General features: G+C 46.4%; 2 protein-coding genes and 1 non-coding gene across 3 annotated transcripts in view; 1 reads left to right on the forward strand and 2 right to left on the reverse strand.

Annotated features, from left to right (window-relative positions):
* Positions 1-827, reverse strand: part of LOC128484210 (zinc finger protein 583-like) — a 1,363-nt gene extending 536 nt beyond the window's left edge. Inside the window, exons 1-3 of the mRNA XM_053460530.1 lie at positions 818-827; positions 459-551; positions 1-2 (exon numbers count right to left, since the gene is read on the reverse strand). The exon at positions 1-2 is cut by the window's left edge and continues 536 nt beyond it. Of these exons, the coding sequence (XP_053316505.1) occupies positions 1-2; positions 459-551; positions 818-827 (105 nt within the window). The remainder of the gene's footprint in view (positions 3-458; positions 552-817) is intronic.
* Positions 828-1,472: 645 nt separating this feature from the next.
* On the reverse strand, positions 1,473-16,343 carry LOC128484211 (uncharacterized). Its single transcript, XM_053460531.1, has 8 exons — positions 16,220-16,343; positions 15,434-15,538; positions 14,986-15,075; positions 13,484-13,591; positions 10,399-10,497; positions 6,658-6,744; positions 3,177-3,671; positions 1,473-2,151 (listed from the first exon to the last, which is right to left on the reverse strand). The coding sequence occupies exons 1-8, from the start codon at positions 16,341-16,343 to the stop codon at positions 1,505-1,507; spliced, it is 1,755 nt and encodes a 584-aa protein (XP_053316506.1). The 3' UTR covers positions 1,473-1,504.
* On the forward strand, positions 13,081-13,162 carry TRNAL-AAG (transfer RNA leucine (anticodon AAG)). The gene has a single exon. It is a non-coding gene; the product is annotated as a tRNA-Leu (tRNA).
* Positions 16,344-16,935: the final 592 nt, after the last annotated feature.

The following is a 16,935-nucleotide window of genomic DNA, read 5'->3' on the forward strand; positions in this document are numbered from 1 at the left end:
ATCTGCAAAAAACAGATGAGACATTTCAACTCATCATAAGATTTACTCCTTCAAAATAAATGACAAATTATTCAAATATAATCTCTGTAGTAACCGTACGAAGAATAACTACCATTATTACCAAGATTAAGCACCATTGTTGTGCAACCTTTAGAACGGAATTTGATAGCAGATAAGAGCCGTTCAGCTCATCTCGTCTGTCCCTCAAAAGCCTCCGCAATTCTTGTGGTTCCCACCTCCATAGGAAGTGCTTTCCGGAACTTGATTGACGTTACCGTCCAGAAGATCCTTTTCGGTTTAGGATGGAACGGTGGCGCCACATTTTGTCATAAGTGACTTATTGTTTTCTGCTTTGGTGATGCGGTCACCCCTTCTTTTACAAATGGTATAATCCAACGATAAGGGAGATACTGGACCGGCCTAATGATACAGAGATCGGGTGAAGACTTGTCCCTCACCTTGGATGGTTCGTTCTTGGGCCTCTCTTTCTTCAGACGGATGGTTTAGCCACGTTTTGTCAGTGTTGATGGGTTTTACAGTTGGATTGTCGTCTGGAAAACAGGATAAAATAAACGTTTAGTATCATGCGTATGACTAGGAAAGAAAAGACGAAAAGCTCCTACATCAACCACGCTCCGGCTTTCCAAATTCTCTCTTTTATGGCGGGGCAAAGACAGGTAGGTAATGAAATGTGATTATGGACACATCCAGTCTCCTTTCTAACATCTTAAAAAGCATCTCAGGTGGAAAGTACAAGAAGGGCCCCAAAGGGGGTATTATGGGGAACGTACAAAGACAAGGAGCTGCAGAAATATACCAAAGGACATAGTCTGTAAATGTAAACTCAATCCAAATTGGGTGGATTGGGAAACATCCTAATCCAAGGATATTATGGGCATCTGGAGGAGATACCCAACCACATTCCAGAAAAGAATCTGGCCATTATTCATAAACAGCTTAACCCTGGGATGCTGAAATAGTCTCTGGGAGTCCCCAAGATGCAATGCCCCCTTTACTATACAGACAGCGAACGCTCAGACACGCCAAAAGTGTATACAATTGGTAAGAAGAAAATACGTAGGGGTGGAATAACTACCTATTGGTGGGGCAGCCAAGTGTGTCCTGGCCAATAGCGGAGTAGGGTGGTACAAAAGCCCTCCGGCCAGTCCCTTAAGGTCAGGGTAACTAATAAGACTTCTATCCGCACCCTGTGTCTGGACCACCACCCTGTGGGGTCTTAGCAGGGTTTTCGCTCTCTTAGCTGTAATGTTCTATATGATGCAATCACCCTGACATCATAAAACCACTTCGACCAAATTCCACGAACATTCATTGTGCGGTTATAGCAAGTGACCCCAGAAAAGGCGGTGCCTGCATAAACAATGCGTCAACGAGCCATTTGAAAAGTTTATTATCGATATCCATTTTATTATATTTTCAGTAAAACAATGTAGTAGAATATATAGAATATATATATATATATACACACGACTCTGGGACTGCTCTAGGTAATTTTCCTTTTGGGGGGCACTGAAATCTGATCGTCACTGGGTCTAGGGCAGGGCAGCGTTGGCCTCCTTAGTGCCCCCTGGAGGCTGGATGCATCCACAGTTCTCTTACTGCCCTCCCGTGGAGGTCCAGATGCCAGCTTCATGGATTCCATCCCCTTCTGAAAGATGTCTCCCAAGGCCGTCAGTCCATCCGCCTGCTGGATCTGCAGAACGTTCAGGGTGTGGGCGATCTTGGACAAGATGGCATTCTGCTCCTGCATTAAAACATTTGACTTGCGCTGACGGGAAGAGATGTCATGAAGTGTCCTCGACTGCCTGCAAAGCGTTACGTTAATAGAAGATAAATGTGTCTCGTGCATTTGCATGAGCAGCTCCGGAGAGTTTGGTGAGCAGGGTCTCTCTCTCTGGTGGCTCGAGTCTTTCGTGTATCTCCTGGGAGACTCCGTGATGTGGTTGTCACTCGGCTGGTAGGCCTTTGGTCCGTTTTCATTGACCTGGTCGGGTTGATACACCTGAGGTCCGGGGGAAGTGGCTGTTGGCTCTTCAGACAGTTCCTCGCTGGCTTCGGGCTCTTCTTCCTCGCGCAGAGGAGAAACAGGAACGCCGGTGGAGAATTCACTGGATGTACCCTCTGGGGGACCTAAAAAAGGAATGAAAAACATACACTTGGTAGAATGTCAGGGAGCGCAGATATATAATTTAGATAAAAATCTGCCTCATGGCGTACAGAACGCCCCTTACCATATAATGTTTGATATAACAAGAAGGATCCTCATCTACTGGATAAGTATTTAGCCCCTAAGCTCAAGTTAAATGTTGACATAATAAACTTATAATAAAATGTTACCAGTAACAGGGTTACCAGGGTTCTTTACAGTAAGAGCGGTGAGACTATGGAACTCTCTGCCAGAGGAAGTGGTAATGGTAAACTCAATAAAAGAGTTTAAAAGGAGCCTGGACGTGTTTCTTGAAAGCAATAATATCACAAGTTATGGATAGTAAATTAATAGGGACAGAACGTTGATCCAGGGATTTATTCTGATTGCCATATTTGGAGTCGGGAAGGAATTTTCCCCCTGGTATGGGGCAATTGGCATCTGCTTCATAAGGGTTTTTTGCCTTCCTCTGGATCAACACGGTAGGGACACAATATGTATATAGGTTGAACTTGATGGACTTTGGTCTTTTTTCAACCTTATGAACTATGTTACTATGTTACTATGTTACTATGTAAGAAAGTAAAAGCCAATATCTGGACAGGGATCGGATCTTCTCTCGGGTAATGGAACTGGCTTACCAACATGGTCTTCGTTGATCTCAGCACAGCATACGCCCCGTCCTTTCGTCTGTAGAACGTTTCACCCCGTTTAAAGGTGCTGTTCCACCTATTTTGCTAAATGCGATCTTTTATAACTAAATGTAGCAGCAGAAACACTACAACCATTCCTAGCGCTTCGGAACGCCCAGAAATAATTCTTTAATCGCGGCCTTAGGCCCCCGTGTTCAGCTTGGTATGGTCCATCGGAGATGGAAATGGGACAGCGGACATTACTGGGTAAGGGATAAAGAAATGATGGAAAGGCAGACTAACTAAAGTTAACAACCTCTACGGTAAATGTCCTCTTTGTGCCATATGTATGGATTTAAGCATCATAAGTTATTTACCATCTTCCTCCGGCGGGTCCACCTCATTTCTGCTCCATTGGATGTTCTCTCTGAAGTCTGGCATGAAGAAGTCCCTCAGTCTCTGCTCATGCGGTGTCAGCCTCAGGTACGCGGGGGGCCGGCGCCCAGTCTCGGCGATGTGCTGCGCTGCCTCGCCGACCTTCTTTTTCATCGTACGCTTGGCAGACAACCAACGCTTCTTGACTTTCTCCGGCGTGCGGATGTCCACCCCTAGAGCCGTTATCTCATCCGCTACGGCTTGCCAGATGGCTTCCTTGACAACATTGGGGGTTTTAGCAGCCTCCTTGCCAAACAATTTTGGGTAATTTTCCATCACCATGTGCACGAGGACATCGAGTTCTCTATTTGTGTACTTCCGAACGCGGTGAGCTCCGAGGGAAGGGGGCGAAGTGGCGGGTATATCGTGAGAGTTAGGTGCAAGGTTCCCGGGGGATGGAGGAGGTGCGTCTGTGTCACTGTCTTGTGTGGGGGTCTCTGCTGTATCTGGCATTTTGGCACAGAACAAAGTAAAGTTTAGACATGGGCGCCATCTTGACCGCTTACATTTCTAAGGTCTACAAAGTAATATTCTCTTCTCAAAAGGCAAATAGTAGAAGTTGTGTAATCCAGTGTTATCAGACATACACTTTATGGACAAAAGTATTGGGACACCTGACCATTACACCAGCAGGGACTTTGATGACATCACATTGTCGGTCCCCTCTTTGCAGCTAAAGCAGCTTCCGCTCTTCTGGGAAGGATTTCCACAAGATTTTGGGGATTTTTGCCCGTTCATCCAGTAGAGCGTTTGTGAGGTCGGCACTGATGTTGGACGAGACGCCCGACTCGCAATATCTGTCCCAGCTCATCCCAAAGGTGTCCGATGTGCGGTCGGTCAAGTTCTCCACCCCATGGAGTTCTCATCCAACCATGTCTTTATGGTGCTTGCTTTGTGCGCTCGGGCACAGTCATGCTGGAATAGAAAAGGGTCTTCCCCAAACGGTTCCCACAAAGTTGGAAGCAGAAATTATCCAAAATGTCCCCTTCAGCACACCGTACAGAGCCCTGACCTCAACCTCATTGAACACTTTTGGGATGAACTGGAACAGAGATTGCGAGCCGGGCGTCTCGTCCAACATCAGCGCCTGACCTCACAAACGCTCTACTGGATGACTGGGCAAAAATTCCCACAGAAACTCCCCAAAATCTTGTGGAAAACCTTCCCAGAAGAGCGGAAGCCGTTATATCTGCAAAGCTTGGTGTAATGGTCAGGTGTCCCAATACTTTTGTCCATTTTGCAAAATGTTTTTTTTTAAAGACTTTTTTTTCCATGTGCATTATGGTGCTGCCTGACGTCATCCCTCCGACACCAACCGTCAGATAAATTCCCAAATTACCAAGAGACCTAGAGGATTGTGACACACTGTCGATTCACTAAGCTGCCGATTCAGAGCCCAGAGCATGGACACCAGCGGGATCTATTTACTAACGTTCATGCGGGATGGTTCGTGTCTCGTTACAATGTTCGTCCCGGGCGCCATTACCAGCCTCGCTGGAACCTGCTCCTGTAATAACTGATACTTTCGGCACCTTACCTGTAGGTTAGACATTTTGCAAACTGAATGGTAAAACCAGAAGCCCCTTTTAAAGGCGCTAAATGAAAAGCCACTGTTACAGAAGCACGTTCTACAAACAAAACAAAAACCTCAAATAAAGAAGTTACCAATGACGTCCTTCACACAACGAGAGGCGCAGGCATCGCAATGGTGACCGGGCCCGACCGCTCTAGGACGCCCGGGCGCCCCCTGCAACTACATGTCCACCTCGCTTAAGCCGCTAGGTGAGGGTAATACCCGCAACTAGCAGCAGAGAGAGTGTAGAGAACACCCGACTGATCCAGCGTGCAGGAAGTGACATCATATCCACTTCCTGCATGCTGAATCAGTCTTCCCAAAGCACGGAGGATGAGAGACACACCACCCCTGCAGGTAAGTGGTGTAAGAAGGGGTACAGCCAAGCTGTTTCAAGGCACAGACAAGATGTTATGGGCAATGGCAAACAGTTTGGGGACAACGATGGCACAGGCAAGCTGTTTGGGGGAACTGAAAAGCTGTTTGGGGGCAAAGTTGGCATTGTGGGACATGTTGCTTGGTGAAGTCAGGGGGCCCCAAGGCAATTTTCACACTGGGGCCTTGTGGTTTCTAGTCACGTCCCTGATCACAGTGATCACTAACGGATCCCTGGTGCACCGGCTTCCTCCGCCATTTATCTAATCTAGCACCGCAGGGTTTTATTTTTTTAAATGTATCATTTTTGGGGGGACCTCCTTGTCATTGCAGTGAAAATGATCTAACGAAGCCATGGTGTCAGGCAGGAACGTCACACGATATTGCATGAGATAGTAGTAGGAGGCGCATTCTGCGAGTGGGATATGAATTCAAACACCTCTGTAAGCATTCAGCGACACCAGTGGGAGAGACGGGGAATATACTGCTCCCTGGAACTGTATTCTTTTTATTATATCACCACAATGATTACATTTTTACATTTTTATTATATTATTTGCATTACACGGCGCAATATGGTTTCATTAAATGGGAGATCCCAGTCACTGTAATGGCAAGGATTTCCCCCAAAAATAAAATTTTAAAATAAAACAAAGCAATAGTTTTTTTATTTTTGAGCAAAGGAGGGCTACAAAATTCTTGAAGGGGATTGGATGATCTTAGTTATGAAGAGAGACTAAAAAAGTTGTTATATGTGCTAGAAAAACGGTATCTTAGTGGGGATAATATAACGATGTATAAATATGTGCGGGGCCGATATAAATAACTCCCCAGTTCATTAACAGAAATGTAGAAAGAACGAGAGGTCGTCCTCTGAGACGGGAAGAGCGAAGATTTCATAGACAACAAAGGAAGGGGTTCTTTACAGTAAGGGCAGTAAAGGTACGGAATCCACCGCCGAGAGAGGGGGGGTCTATCAGATACACCGGATGTCTTCAGAAGGGTTAAAAGCAGAACATACAGGAGTATAAATGACAGAAAAAAACATTAATATTTTAGAACGTCTCAATCCCTAAAAAAACAGCTTAATTGGGGGGTTTTTTGCATTTTTTTTAATCAAAAGCAGGAAGGATCGGCAGATGGTTGACGGTCGTGATGGACTTCGGTCTTTTTTAAACCTAAATGATTATGTTATAGAAGTGCAGAACCTCATTATAGTGACCAGAACACAATAAGTAAAACTGCCAGGAAAGGCGACCGCATATAAACCAGGAGGCACGTTAACCCCGTTAGCCATGTAGTCGGATGGGTCCGGGCTCACCTGCTCCTTCCATACAATCCCTGGCGTTGGTCTTGATCATCAGACTCACCCAGCGCAACATGAAGCATTATGTCAGCAGACTGGGGGTTCAGATTTGGCTCTAAACACCGCATAAATGGACTGCGCATGTAGTCAGTACGGGAATCTGCCTTACCTCGGAGGGCCCCGGGAACTGAATCTCCTGCAGACACCGTGACATAATCCGGCTGCTCTTGTTTAATCGGTTGAGACGCGAACTGTTCTGCAAAGACAAGGATAACACAATGTCTCGATGTTTCTACTATAGAGGATAAGCAGATAAGCTTCGTCAGGTATCCATACATGGTGAATAACGCAGATATTAAGCTGGTTGGACAAGAGCTGGGGGGGGGGGATAGAACTGGCTGCTGATGGTGAAACTCAGCGGACCATGGAACTGGAGTAGACCAGTTTTGGTGCCATACTGGTCCTACTGGTCCAAGAGAATTTATAATGGATCCCACCTGCAGAAGATCCGACCTGTAGAGCACCCAAACAAAGCGGGAACAGCTGACCAAGGGTCAAAACATTCATCGCTGCTTCAAAGTCTGAACAATTTAGTGTATTATTTATAGATTCTATTTAAATGATATTCTTTTTATAAATTCTTTTTATAAATTCTACGTATTTTGGTGGTAAATCCCGGTTACTAACCGAATGTCCGCCATACTGTTTCTCTTTTGAGATAATTCCATGATACCTTTTTTGGTGTTTTTTTCTGTGATACCAGGTGTTATTTCTTCACCCATTTCCGCACAAACTGAAAAAAAGCTCCCCATAAGTTTCCGGGGTGGTTTTTATGCAAGAAATAAAATGATGATGATGACTTGACTCACACGCTAGAGATTTGCAAGTCATTTTCTGGTGGGAGAGGCCCCTCAGCGAAGTTCTCGCCCTTCTCCTCTGTCAGCCAATCAGCAATAATCAGTGTCTTTACAATAGGTAGAAATAACTCAATGGGGAGGAATAATCACAGCCATGGGCAAAGCAGGAAGTTAAGATGGTTGCTCATATAGTCTCCATGGTTTTTGGTGCACTGGACGTTCACATGTAGGATTTGCTTTATCTGAAGCGGTTACTCGCATATTTCATGCCAAAGCGGGACTGAATACCTCTCATTTTATAAGACAACACTTATTTTGAGGGGGGGGCTGATAAAAAAATCGCTAGGGGTCTTGTGGATTTCAAGGCCTGTGATACCTTTATACTAAGCAAACATTCTGAGCTCTCCATCAAGGGAGGAAAAGAGGAGCACAGGGATTCAGGGACTCAATGAGGGACTGGCCAAATTAAACAGAGGCGCTTGGGAGGTACTGTATAGGGGAAGAAACGTGCCTTCCCTCAGCTGCCCTAAACATGAAATGGACGCCCATCAGGCTCGTGGATACAATAGCTTTATACAGGTGTGAAAACGCGTGCATGAAAACGGCAACGCGAGCTACAGGTCCGTCAAGCGGCAATAAATGAGGCCACGGTGGGCCGACGGTCATATTATTGCTTACATTTATAGCCAGGGATAGGCACAGACATTGTCCGTGGCGGACATTTTCACAGTTGCTGGACTCTGCGAAGGACTGTCTCTCTTCTATTCCACTATCCCTCCCCGTCTCTAAACTTTCTCCCTCTCCTCTTCTGTCCTGTGGTGGGAGCGCGAGGATAGTTTGCACAGACCTCTCGATACCCCACATTACTCACAGGGCCCTCGACAGCATACGATATAATATCCCGGGGGCCACCATCCGTCGCCGGCACACATCTCAGGGGGCAATTGTAACAGAGGTCAGACCTCGCACTCTCCATTTATTTTGGGCCAGTTAGAGGGAGATCCGTGATCTCCCCAACCGGCCCTTCTCCTCCAGCGGCCTTTGGAGAGCGCCATTGGGGGCCCTACGGACACCTTGCTGACTCTCCTATGTAACGTCTCTCCAGGTGGATGGCAAGGCTTTCGACCGGTGTATAAATGTAACAGCTGACAAATGACATGGACGCACGGGTTAAAACCCTTTTCATATGCTTATTATTTTATTTAATATAATAAAATTATTCTTCACAATATAATATCCATCTAAAGCCAAGTGACAATAAGACCACGTTCTTCTCGAGGACTCCTCAAGGTTATTGGAAAGACTCGGCCGCGCGGCTGTCACTCGGCTGGCCAAACTTTGGTTCGTTCCTTCGATCTTCTGCTTGGCCTGAACCGGAGCTCCAGTGGAACGAGGTGGCTCGGTCCTGAACGGGTGGCTCGGTCTTAAGACCAACACTCAATGGATTCCTCCTGATGGAGAAGCTCAGGAAAGTAGGATGGATTCTCAAGACACAATCGTGATGCCTACAAATAGAGAAGAAGAAGAAGAACACGGACTCAAGTGAGCACACGAGTATCTAAACTGGACAGAAATCTACCCAAAGGCTGTACGGGTAGATGTTTTGCGTGATGGGCGCGATGGGATATTAACGAAGATGAGAACGATGGAGCGATGGGTAGCTAAATAACTGCATAGAACAGAAACGTGGATAACGCCCCGACAGCCCGCGAGAGGAGGCGCTCATTCAGAGAGCCATAAAAAGAAAGAGGGCGATAGGACTGATCGAGAAATGGAATTTATGGCTACAAAGTGCAGCACATGGAGCTTTAAATTAACCCTTTAAAAGGGAAAATAACTCATGCGCAGACTTTATCAACTAGGAATTATATATGATGTCATCAAAACCTTCAACTAAAGCTACACAGGGGAATCCGCTTCCCACGTGGATCCTTTCAGACTCGTGACACTATTTCTATTTCTACAACGGATAAAATCTGATAAAAAAGGGAATTTACCAGCCTCCTCTTCCTTCGGCGGGTTTCATCTTCTCTGCCTCTCGGCTTCTCTCCGTTCAGCGCTAACCGCCGCTCTGGTGCCTTTTCTCATCGTCCATAACCAAAGCATTCATTGCTGATTGTCGCGCGCGGCCAGTTGAACCACTCTGCCAGCCTCCTTGCCAAATGGATTCTCGCGGTTTCCCGTGGCGCTGTCCACCAGACCAGTTCTTCCTCACTGATGTTGAAATCTCACGGCTGGTGATCTCCAACGGAGGGAAAGGGAGTCGCGGGAGCTCCGGCACGGATTGGGCTTGGGGTCCATGGATGGCCAGAGGGGGGCGCTACTGAATCTGACGCGTTTAGAGGTAACCGCCACGCACCCGGTGAGCGAATGAGCATTTCTGTCTAATTAACGGGATTCGTTGAAATCCCAAGAAGAAGTAGAAGGCACCACCAATCCCGAGCACTGTGTATAAGATATACACGTATATGTTATGTCTACACCACGGGGGCAGCCATCTTAACACCTTGTTATCTATTCTTATTGTAAAGTTGCTGCTTGTTGCTGATTGGTTCACGTAGTCATTGTGAGGAGACCAGGAGACAAACTTCAGGAGACAAAATGGATTACCGTTAAGAGTTGTCAGCCGTGACACCGTGTAGCAAACTGTAAAGTACCTCTACGTGAATTACGCTGATCATCGAGCAATACAATCGCAAACTACAGGCAGGATTAATGAACCAAACCGTGAAGGTGACCCTTTGAGGTGGGACGCGTGTGCTGACGGTAACATAATACTGTAACGGATACACGCGGCAACAAAACTGATACGACACACGGAGGCTTCACAACTCAACGAGGGTGGTACACAAGCGGAACAGCCTTCCAGCTGAATCAGTAGAGGTTAATATAGTCGGGGAATTTATCCATGCACCGGGTAGGCGTATGGCTCTTGAATCTAATTCTAGGTTTCGCCTCTATTGTTCTTTGTAACTGAAACTACAGAGAGCGGGAGTTCAGGTTTACGGCACGGGCAGACTGCGTGTTGTAGTCAGTACGTGGATCTTCCTTACCTCGGGGAGTGACTGCGGTCCTGCCTGGGGCCGAGTCCCCCTCAGACAGCTTGACATAATCCGGCTGCTTCTTTATATCTGGCAGGGACAGGAATTGTTCTGCAAAGACAAGTACCAGACAGACGTAAAAAAAATTGTGAAATTTGTTAATTTGTAGGAATGTCGGGAAACGAGGACGGAGCCTCAATAAAAAAAATAAAACCGAAGGAGAATATTTGGAATTTTCGTTTGGAATTTGTTGTTGTTTCCTCACTCGGTCCCCACCTCTTCCCACAACCACTTCCGTGTCTCCACTCTTCTCTCGTCTTCAGCGCTCTTCAGAGCACGAGGCCTCCGTTCACCACCATGGAGACGACCTCTTCTCCCTCCTGAGAGAGACAGGGGTCAGCGGAGACGCGAAAGCGCTTGCTGGAGGAGATCGGGACAGAGCGAGCGAGAGTGGAAGAGAGTGAGAAAAAAACAACAAACGTTTCCGAATAAAAAAAAAAAGTCAGCAAATTTTGTCTGAACTGAAAGCTTCCGGAAACTAAGTTTGTTTATTATTTGGGGAATTTATTGGACATCTGGGGGCCTCCAGCCGGGCTTCTCCAACGACGTTCGTGGTCCTGGCTTTCCTATCTAATCCATGGGGCCGCCGTACATCGCAAGTTATACTGAAACGTGAACGTGACTAGACGGGGGCCGGATGGGGCCGATCTGCCGGCGGGTTCTGTGTTTCTAGGTGCAGTGAGTTTCAAACGCTTTAGTGGTTTAAATTACCATAAATGTTTCATTATTTTTTCCAGATTCACATAGTTACCAAAGATATTTATGGAATCTCTGTAAGAAAGATGATACGTTTAGGAATATGGTTGTAAAGTGAAGGTACTAATTACGGAATAAAACCATCATTATAATCAACCTGTAATTGTTATTTCGCTTGTTTGATTCGTGTTGAAGAAATCATTGCGGCTTCAGTAAGAACTTTGCAAACTTTCAATTCCCAACCACTTTTCTCCTGGGTCTCCCGTCTCCACAATAGAAATGTTTTGTCCCCGGCGGAGAGAGAGGCCCCGGCGGCCCTAACTCTGCATTAATATTCCTCCTCTATGTTTGTCTATCCACCCGAGGGTAACCAGCCCGAGCTCAGATACGGCAGGGGAATCGGAGACAAATTACCGGCCTGGAAGATCCCTGCGTTCGTTCCCCAGGGTCCTGCTACCTGTACATAATTGCTCCCCCTTCCCCGTTTAATTACCCGGTTTATTATTACAACCAGCATTCCCCATTGGAGCCTCTACTGACGATTCTAACACAGCTGCTTCTAAACTGCAAAAAAAGAGATTACACCATGAAGCAAAATAAAAAATAATTAACATTCCCTGCCGAGCCAAACTACTTTATTTTTTTTAATGAGCTGCCACGTTTCTGATTTCTAAAGAAAAAAGACTTAATTATCCCCCCTATTAATTCACACGAGTGGTTTATCCCGAATGAATTCTCCCGCTACATCCTCATTTTTGTTTTTTTAGGATAGATCTTTTTTAAATTATTATTATTTTGTACAAAAAGTAAAACCAAAATCTTTTTTTTTTTTTTATCATTTTTTATAAATCTCCTCTTTGCATTGCTTTCACTTTTTAGAATTGTTTCTGGGTTGTGTTTTTCTCTAAACTTATTTTTAAGTTTTTCTAGAGTCTGTCATTTAAAAATCCTCTTCCTTTTCCACAATTTCTTTATTCTCATTGTTCATCGCCAGCGCGGTGTACTCGATAAAGCCATCTGCGGCAGTGGGTTTGGGGAAGTTCTTTGAGTGAATCTGATAATAAATAATATATAATAAATAAATTAAGGTCCAAAAAATATTTATATTGTCTTCTTGTATGTTGGACGTAAATTCCAAATTAAGTTACGTTAATATATGTAACAAATTGACTGAAATTCCTTTCCACGCGCTGAGGATATCGTCGATGTACCTTTTCCCGAGCACCAGTTTTGGATTAAAGGGGTTGTTATTCCAGACGTGGCGGAACCACAGGATGGTAAGAAAAAAATCTCTCTCCCTTTTGTGCGTCCGTAAACAGGTTAAAGGTTTGGGCCCCTATTCTGGGCAGATTTTAGACCGTTACGCGTTGAGGACGTTAGTAGAATATTTTTATTTATTTATTTTACTTCATTTATCTTCTTGCGAGTGCATATATATGTATTTTTCATTTATTATTATTATTATTTTTTGTCCCATTTGTGCAAGCGTTTCTGATTACGCCGGTTTCCAACACATATGGAGAGGAAAAAAGAAACCCTTACTGATAATAATACCTCGATCCCCTCCAATCACTGTTGTGCTCTATGTGTCGGCCGCCATCTTGGTGACCCTTTACATGCTCGGGCTGACGGTAGGATTTCAATGTAATGTGCACTGGGGGATCATGGGAAATGGAGACAATGTGTATAGATATATATATATATATATACAATACATGTGAATAAGTTAAACAGAGGAGCGGTTATTGAGCGGAGGGGTTTTGGACGCCAAAGACTGCATCGTTTGTACCCTCTACAAGGCTTGACTCAGAAAACTACAATACCCAGAAGGCATTGCATCAGGTCAGGCAGTGTTTATGAACAACATCCAAAGAATGAGGGTGAGTGCTGGTACGGTAAAAAAAAATATATAAAAACTTGTTTTACTAAACCATCACAGGTAGCGTGGCCGAGCGGTCTAAGGCGCTGGATTAAGGCTCCAGTCTCTTCGGAGGCGTGGGTTCGAATCCCACCGCTGCCAGATCTTTTTTTTAAGTGTAAGGAAGTTTTACTTTTCTGAGAGGGTGGTAGATAAGTGGAACAGTCTCACAGTAGATGCGGTAGAGGTTAATTCAGCGGGGGGGAATTTAAACATTGGCATTTGGCTCCTGAATCTATGAAAAGATGAAGGACTGATTAGGAGTCGGGACAGACGGCAGATTAGACGGCCGAATGGTTCTTATTCCACGTCCAGTTCTATGTAACTCCTTTTGCATATGGCATGATGCACAAACAGCTGTGTATTATGGGGGCAAATGTCAGCCCCACCCCCAGGGGGAGTATGAGATGCCTCGGCACTTACTCTGCCGCTGGGTGGCCTGAGCCTTTGGCCGGTTTCCGTGATGCATGCCCCGCACGTCCTTTGTCTTTTCCGTTTGTAATGAGAAGACTGAAGTTATGACGGGTTCTCCTGCGGACAAAAAGCTGGTTATGGATGGAGGGCACCGGGTCTCGAGTAGCCATTCCACGTACAATCGGCAGCATGGCCACCATTATAGCAAAAGGAATGAGCCGGCCGATAATACAGCGGTGCAATAATACAGCGGCGCGATAATACAGTGGTGCGATAATACAGCGGTGTGATAATACAGCGGTGCGATAATACAGCGGCGCGATACAGCGGCGCAATACAGCGGTGCAATACAGCGACACTCGTTTCCAGCCACTCAGAGTCGTCATCAGGGCACAGAAAAAATGGTGATATCATGGATCAGCATCCAGTTAATATTCATTTTATTACATGATACCCAAACTTGGAGTATTTCAATGTAGTGGGGGAGGGCGAAGGAATATTTGGCCAGTGTGACGGAATCCCCGATATTTAATGCAGCAGACAGGCGTTTAGATGGTATTTGCTGGGCATGCGCTGAAGTCTTGCCTTGTGTTCTGATCCATTGTTATTCCAGCAGCAACCCGGGAATCTGAATTTTTATGCCTTTTATGCTTTTCCGGTTGTGCGCTCCTCTATTTTTGTATATTTTTTATATGTAAGTATTAGAAGACTGTGTTATTGTAATTATGGGACTACGTATAATGCGTAAGGACCCCGTTCCGGACTACGCTTTTGCTTTAGAACCAAGTGAAATGTATCATTCATGCGCCTGCGACCCGCGTGCGAAGCAGATCGCGTGCGTGCGAAGCAGATCGTGCCCCTTTATCTGCGGTAGAGCTTCCGGCTGGACTCTGGCCGCACGGAGTTCTCATATCTGCCATTACTTCAGCCGGCGCTCGTTCCCAGTCCTATAAAAGGACTGTCCCTCTTATCTCCATTGCCCTTGTGTGGTTTTCGTGGTGTCTCGTCATTCCCGTATCTCTCTATTCCCGAACCTGGCCTGTCTCGCTTTGCTCTACTGTCTGAGCTGAGAGGCCAGATATATCATCTGCAAGTCCGATGGCCGCTCCAACCCAAGGGCTCAGCCTGCGGGGGAAGCGGTTGGAGGGTGGCATCCCTGACCGTCCAGCCATCGCGCATGAAAGGGTCTGCCTCCCTGCAAACGACATAACGCCATTCTGGAAGTCTGCTGCGGTTTTGCATTTTTTGTATGTCACGAGCTGTGATGTTTGGTCTTCCGTGGCCGCCGTACTTTACTTATTGCACTTCCGCTTTTTACAAGACTGTCTTAGAACTTACGTTGCTCGTTTATTATTTTATCTTTTTTTTCTGTGCCCGGACGGCTTTCTATGCGGGTCGAAATGTACGTCGGCTTACGTTGCTGCGGCTCGGCATCACGTGCTGTTAATACAGGAGTTACGCGTCATGCTGACGGGCCGAATGATTTAGGACGCAGGACGCGGGTCACTCACCAGGGCTGTGGCAGGAGCTGCTTTCAGAGACTTCACTCAGCGACAGCCTCTCTTCCCGCTTTATCCTCAGCAAGATGTCGGGGCTGCCTGCTGAAAGACATAAGAGCGCCTGGTTTAATGCATCGAGCTACCAGCGGCCATGAACAAGCCCTGCGTGCGAAGGTCTATTGTGTTTCGTGCCAGACCTACGTTCGCAGTCAGTAGGGGAGTCTGTTAACGATATGGAGATGCTCGGTGCTGTACTCCATTCATAAACACGGTACAGTCGCTGGAATCTAAATCTAGGGATGTCTAAGTTCTGCAGCAGTGAGGGTAACTAAGCCATCAGACATTAGCTGGGCGTCTGAAGCCACGGCTCCCACGCTGCACCGCATGTCATATGTCACATTTTCTGACAGTAGGGATCTTTAGTCCACGATGTCCGGTCCAAGCGCTGATCGCGGCTCACCGGCGGGTGCTGTCGCTCGGCTTCCTCTCCTTCTGCACGCGTTTGCTTCGGAGCCTGGCTCTGGCTTCACGCTGACGAGACGGTCAGGATCCACAGCTGGACCGGCTGCAGTGAACGGGACAGAACACAACGTGAACACAGCCATGTGACTGAAGATAAACATGCGGTGGATGAGGCGCGATGCGTGCGTCCATTTACTATAAACTTTTAGGCTAGGCTTAAACCTAGGGATGACGGCCTTTCCTGTTTACCCCACACAGGGTCTCTTAAGACCAAGGAAGGTTTAGAGCGGAGACTGTGGGTGGCGTTGGTCATACAGTCAGCGTAGATAATTGAGCTCTTAATTATTATAATCTGACAATCATCCGTACGCCAGCAGAGCACGCGGGGCTGGAGGCAGCTGCAGTCGCAGTGAAGGTAACAGCGGGTAATAGCGGGTACGCGAAGATCCAAAGAAATGTCGCGAATCGCAGCAACCCAACTGAACTCCCGTAGTGAACGAGTCAACTACACGGAATGCACCTGTTATCCAGGCACTGCGGGTATTTACAGGACCTCCATGTCACAAAATGACATCATAACGATCTACAGCACATCTTCCATGCCAGGTATAGGAGGGCGGATCGATCACAAGAGGCTGGTGACTTTCAGGAATCAGGAGGCAGACGCTCCGGGGAAGACACCTCTCCGATTAACCATGGCTTCCAGCTGCCGTGTTCCGTATCGCTACAATATATGCTTCACCTGATCTAGAACACTGAGTGGAATGCATCCTCCTGGCCTCACCTGCCCCTCGATACACCTTAACTCTCCCTCGATACACCTTAACTCTCCCTCGATACACCTTAACGCTCCCTCGATACACCTTAACGCTCCCTCGATACACCTTAACTCTCCCTTGAATGCCCATTCTGTCGATAGCGGCTTGATTTCCAGAAACACATTCCTACTGAGTGTGTGACTGGACCCTTCTCACTAAAACTAAAACAGCGGAATAAAAATATACATTTATTACATACAGCGTATAAAGAAAGAGCCCAATGCTGCTTCCAGAAATGCCAAGGTAAGCAAAGCTGTTTGCCCGTTCCTTCATTTTGTATTCCTTCCATTTTAACAGAAACGAAAAAGAAAAGTCTGAATTTTCTTTTGAAATTCGTTGTTTTATCCTCAATCTTTAGTTACCGTTTCTGAGAACCCCTTCCATGCCTCCACTTCTCTGTCTGCATTCTTCTCTCCTCTTCAGGTTACTGAAGCCGCGCAGCCGCAGGGACAGCCGCTCCCCCCATTCCTCTTATGTGATTGAAGGAATGGGGGGGTTGTTCTTGCCGGGTGTGCGGAGGGAAAAGAGTTACCTACACGCCGATTCCCATGATATATATATACCTGAGCCCGTTATAGGTCCGTCCGAATCACAAATGCTTGCGCAGACATCCTTCCCCTCGTTAACCCTTAGCAGGACGTCCGGGTTCAGGATCTCAAAACCTGGAGGAGACAAAAGCAAG

Source organism: Spea bombifrons, chromosome 3 (genome assembly GCF_027358695.1).
Source record: "Spea bombifrons isolate aSpeBom1 chromosome 3, aSpeBom1.2.pri, whole genome shotgun sequence".
In the NCBI taxonomy this organism is placed as follows: domain Eukaryota; kingdom Metazoa; phylum Chordata; class Amphibia; order Anura; family Pelobatidae; genus Spea; species Spea bombifrons.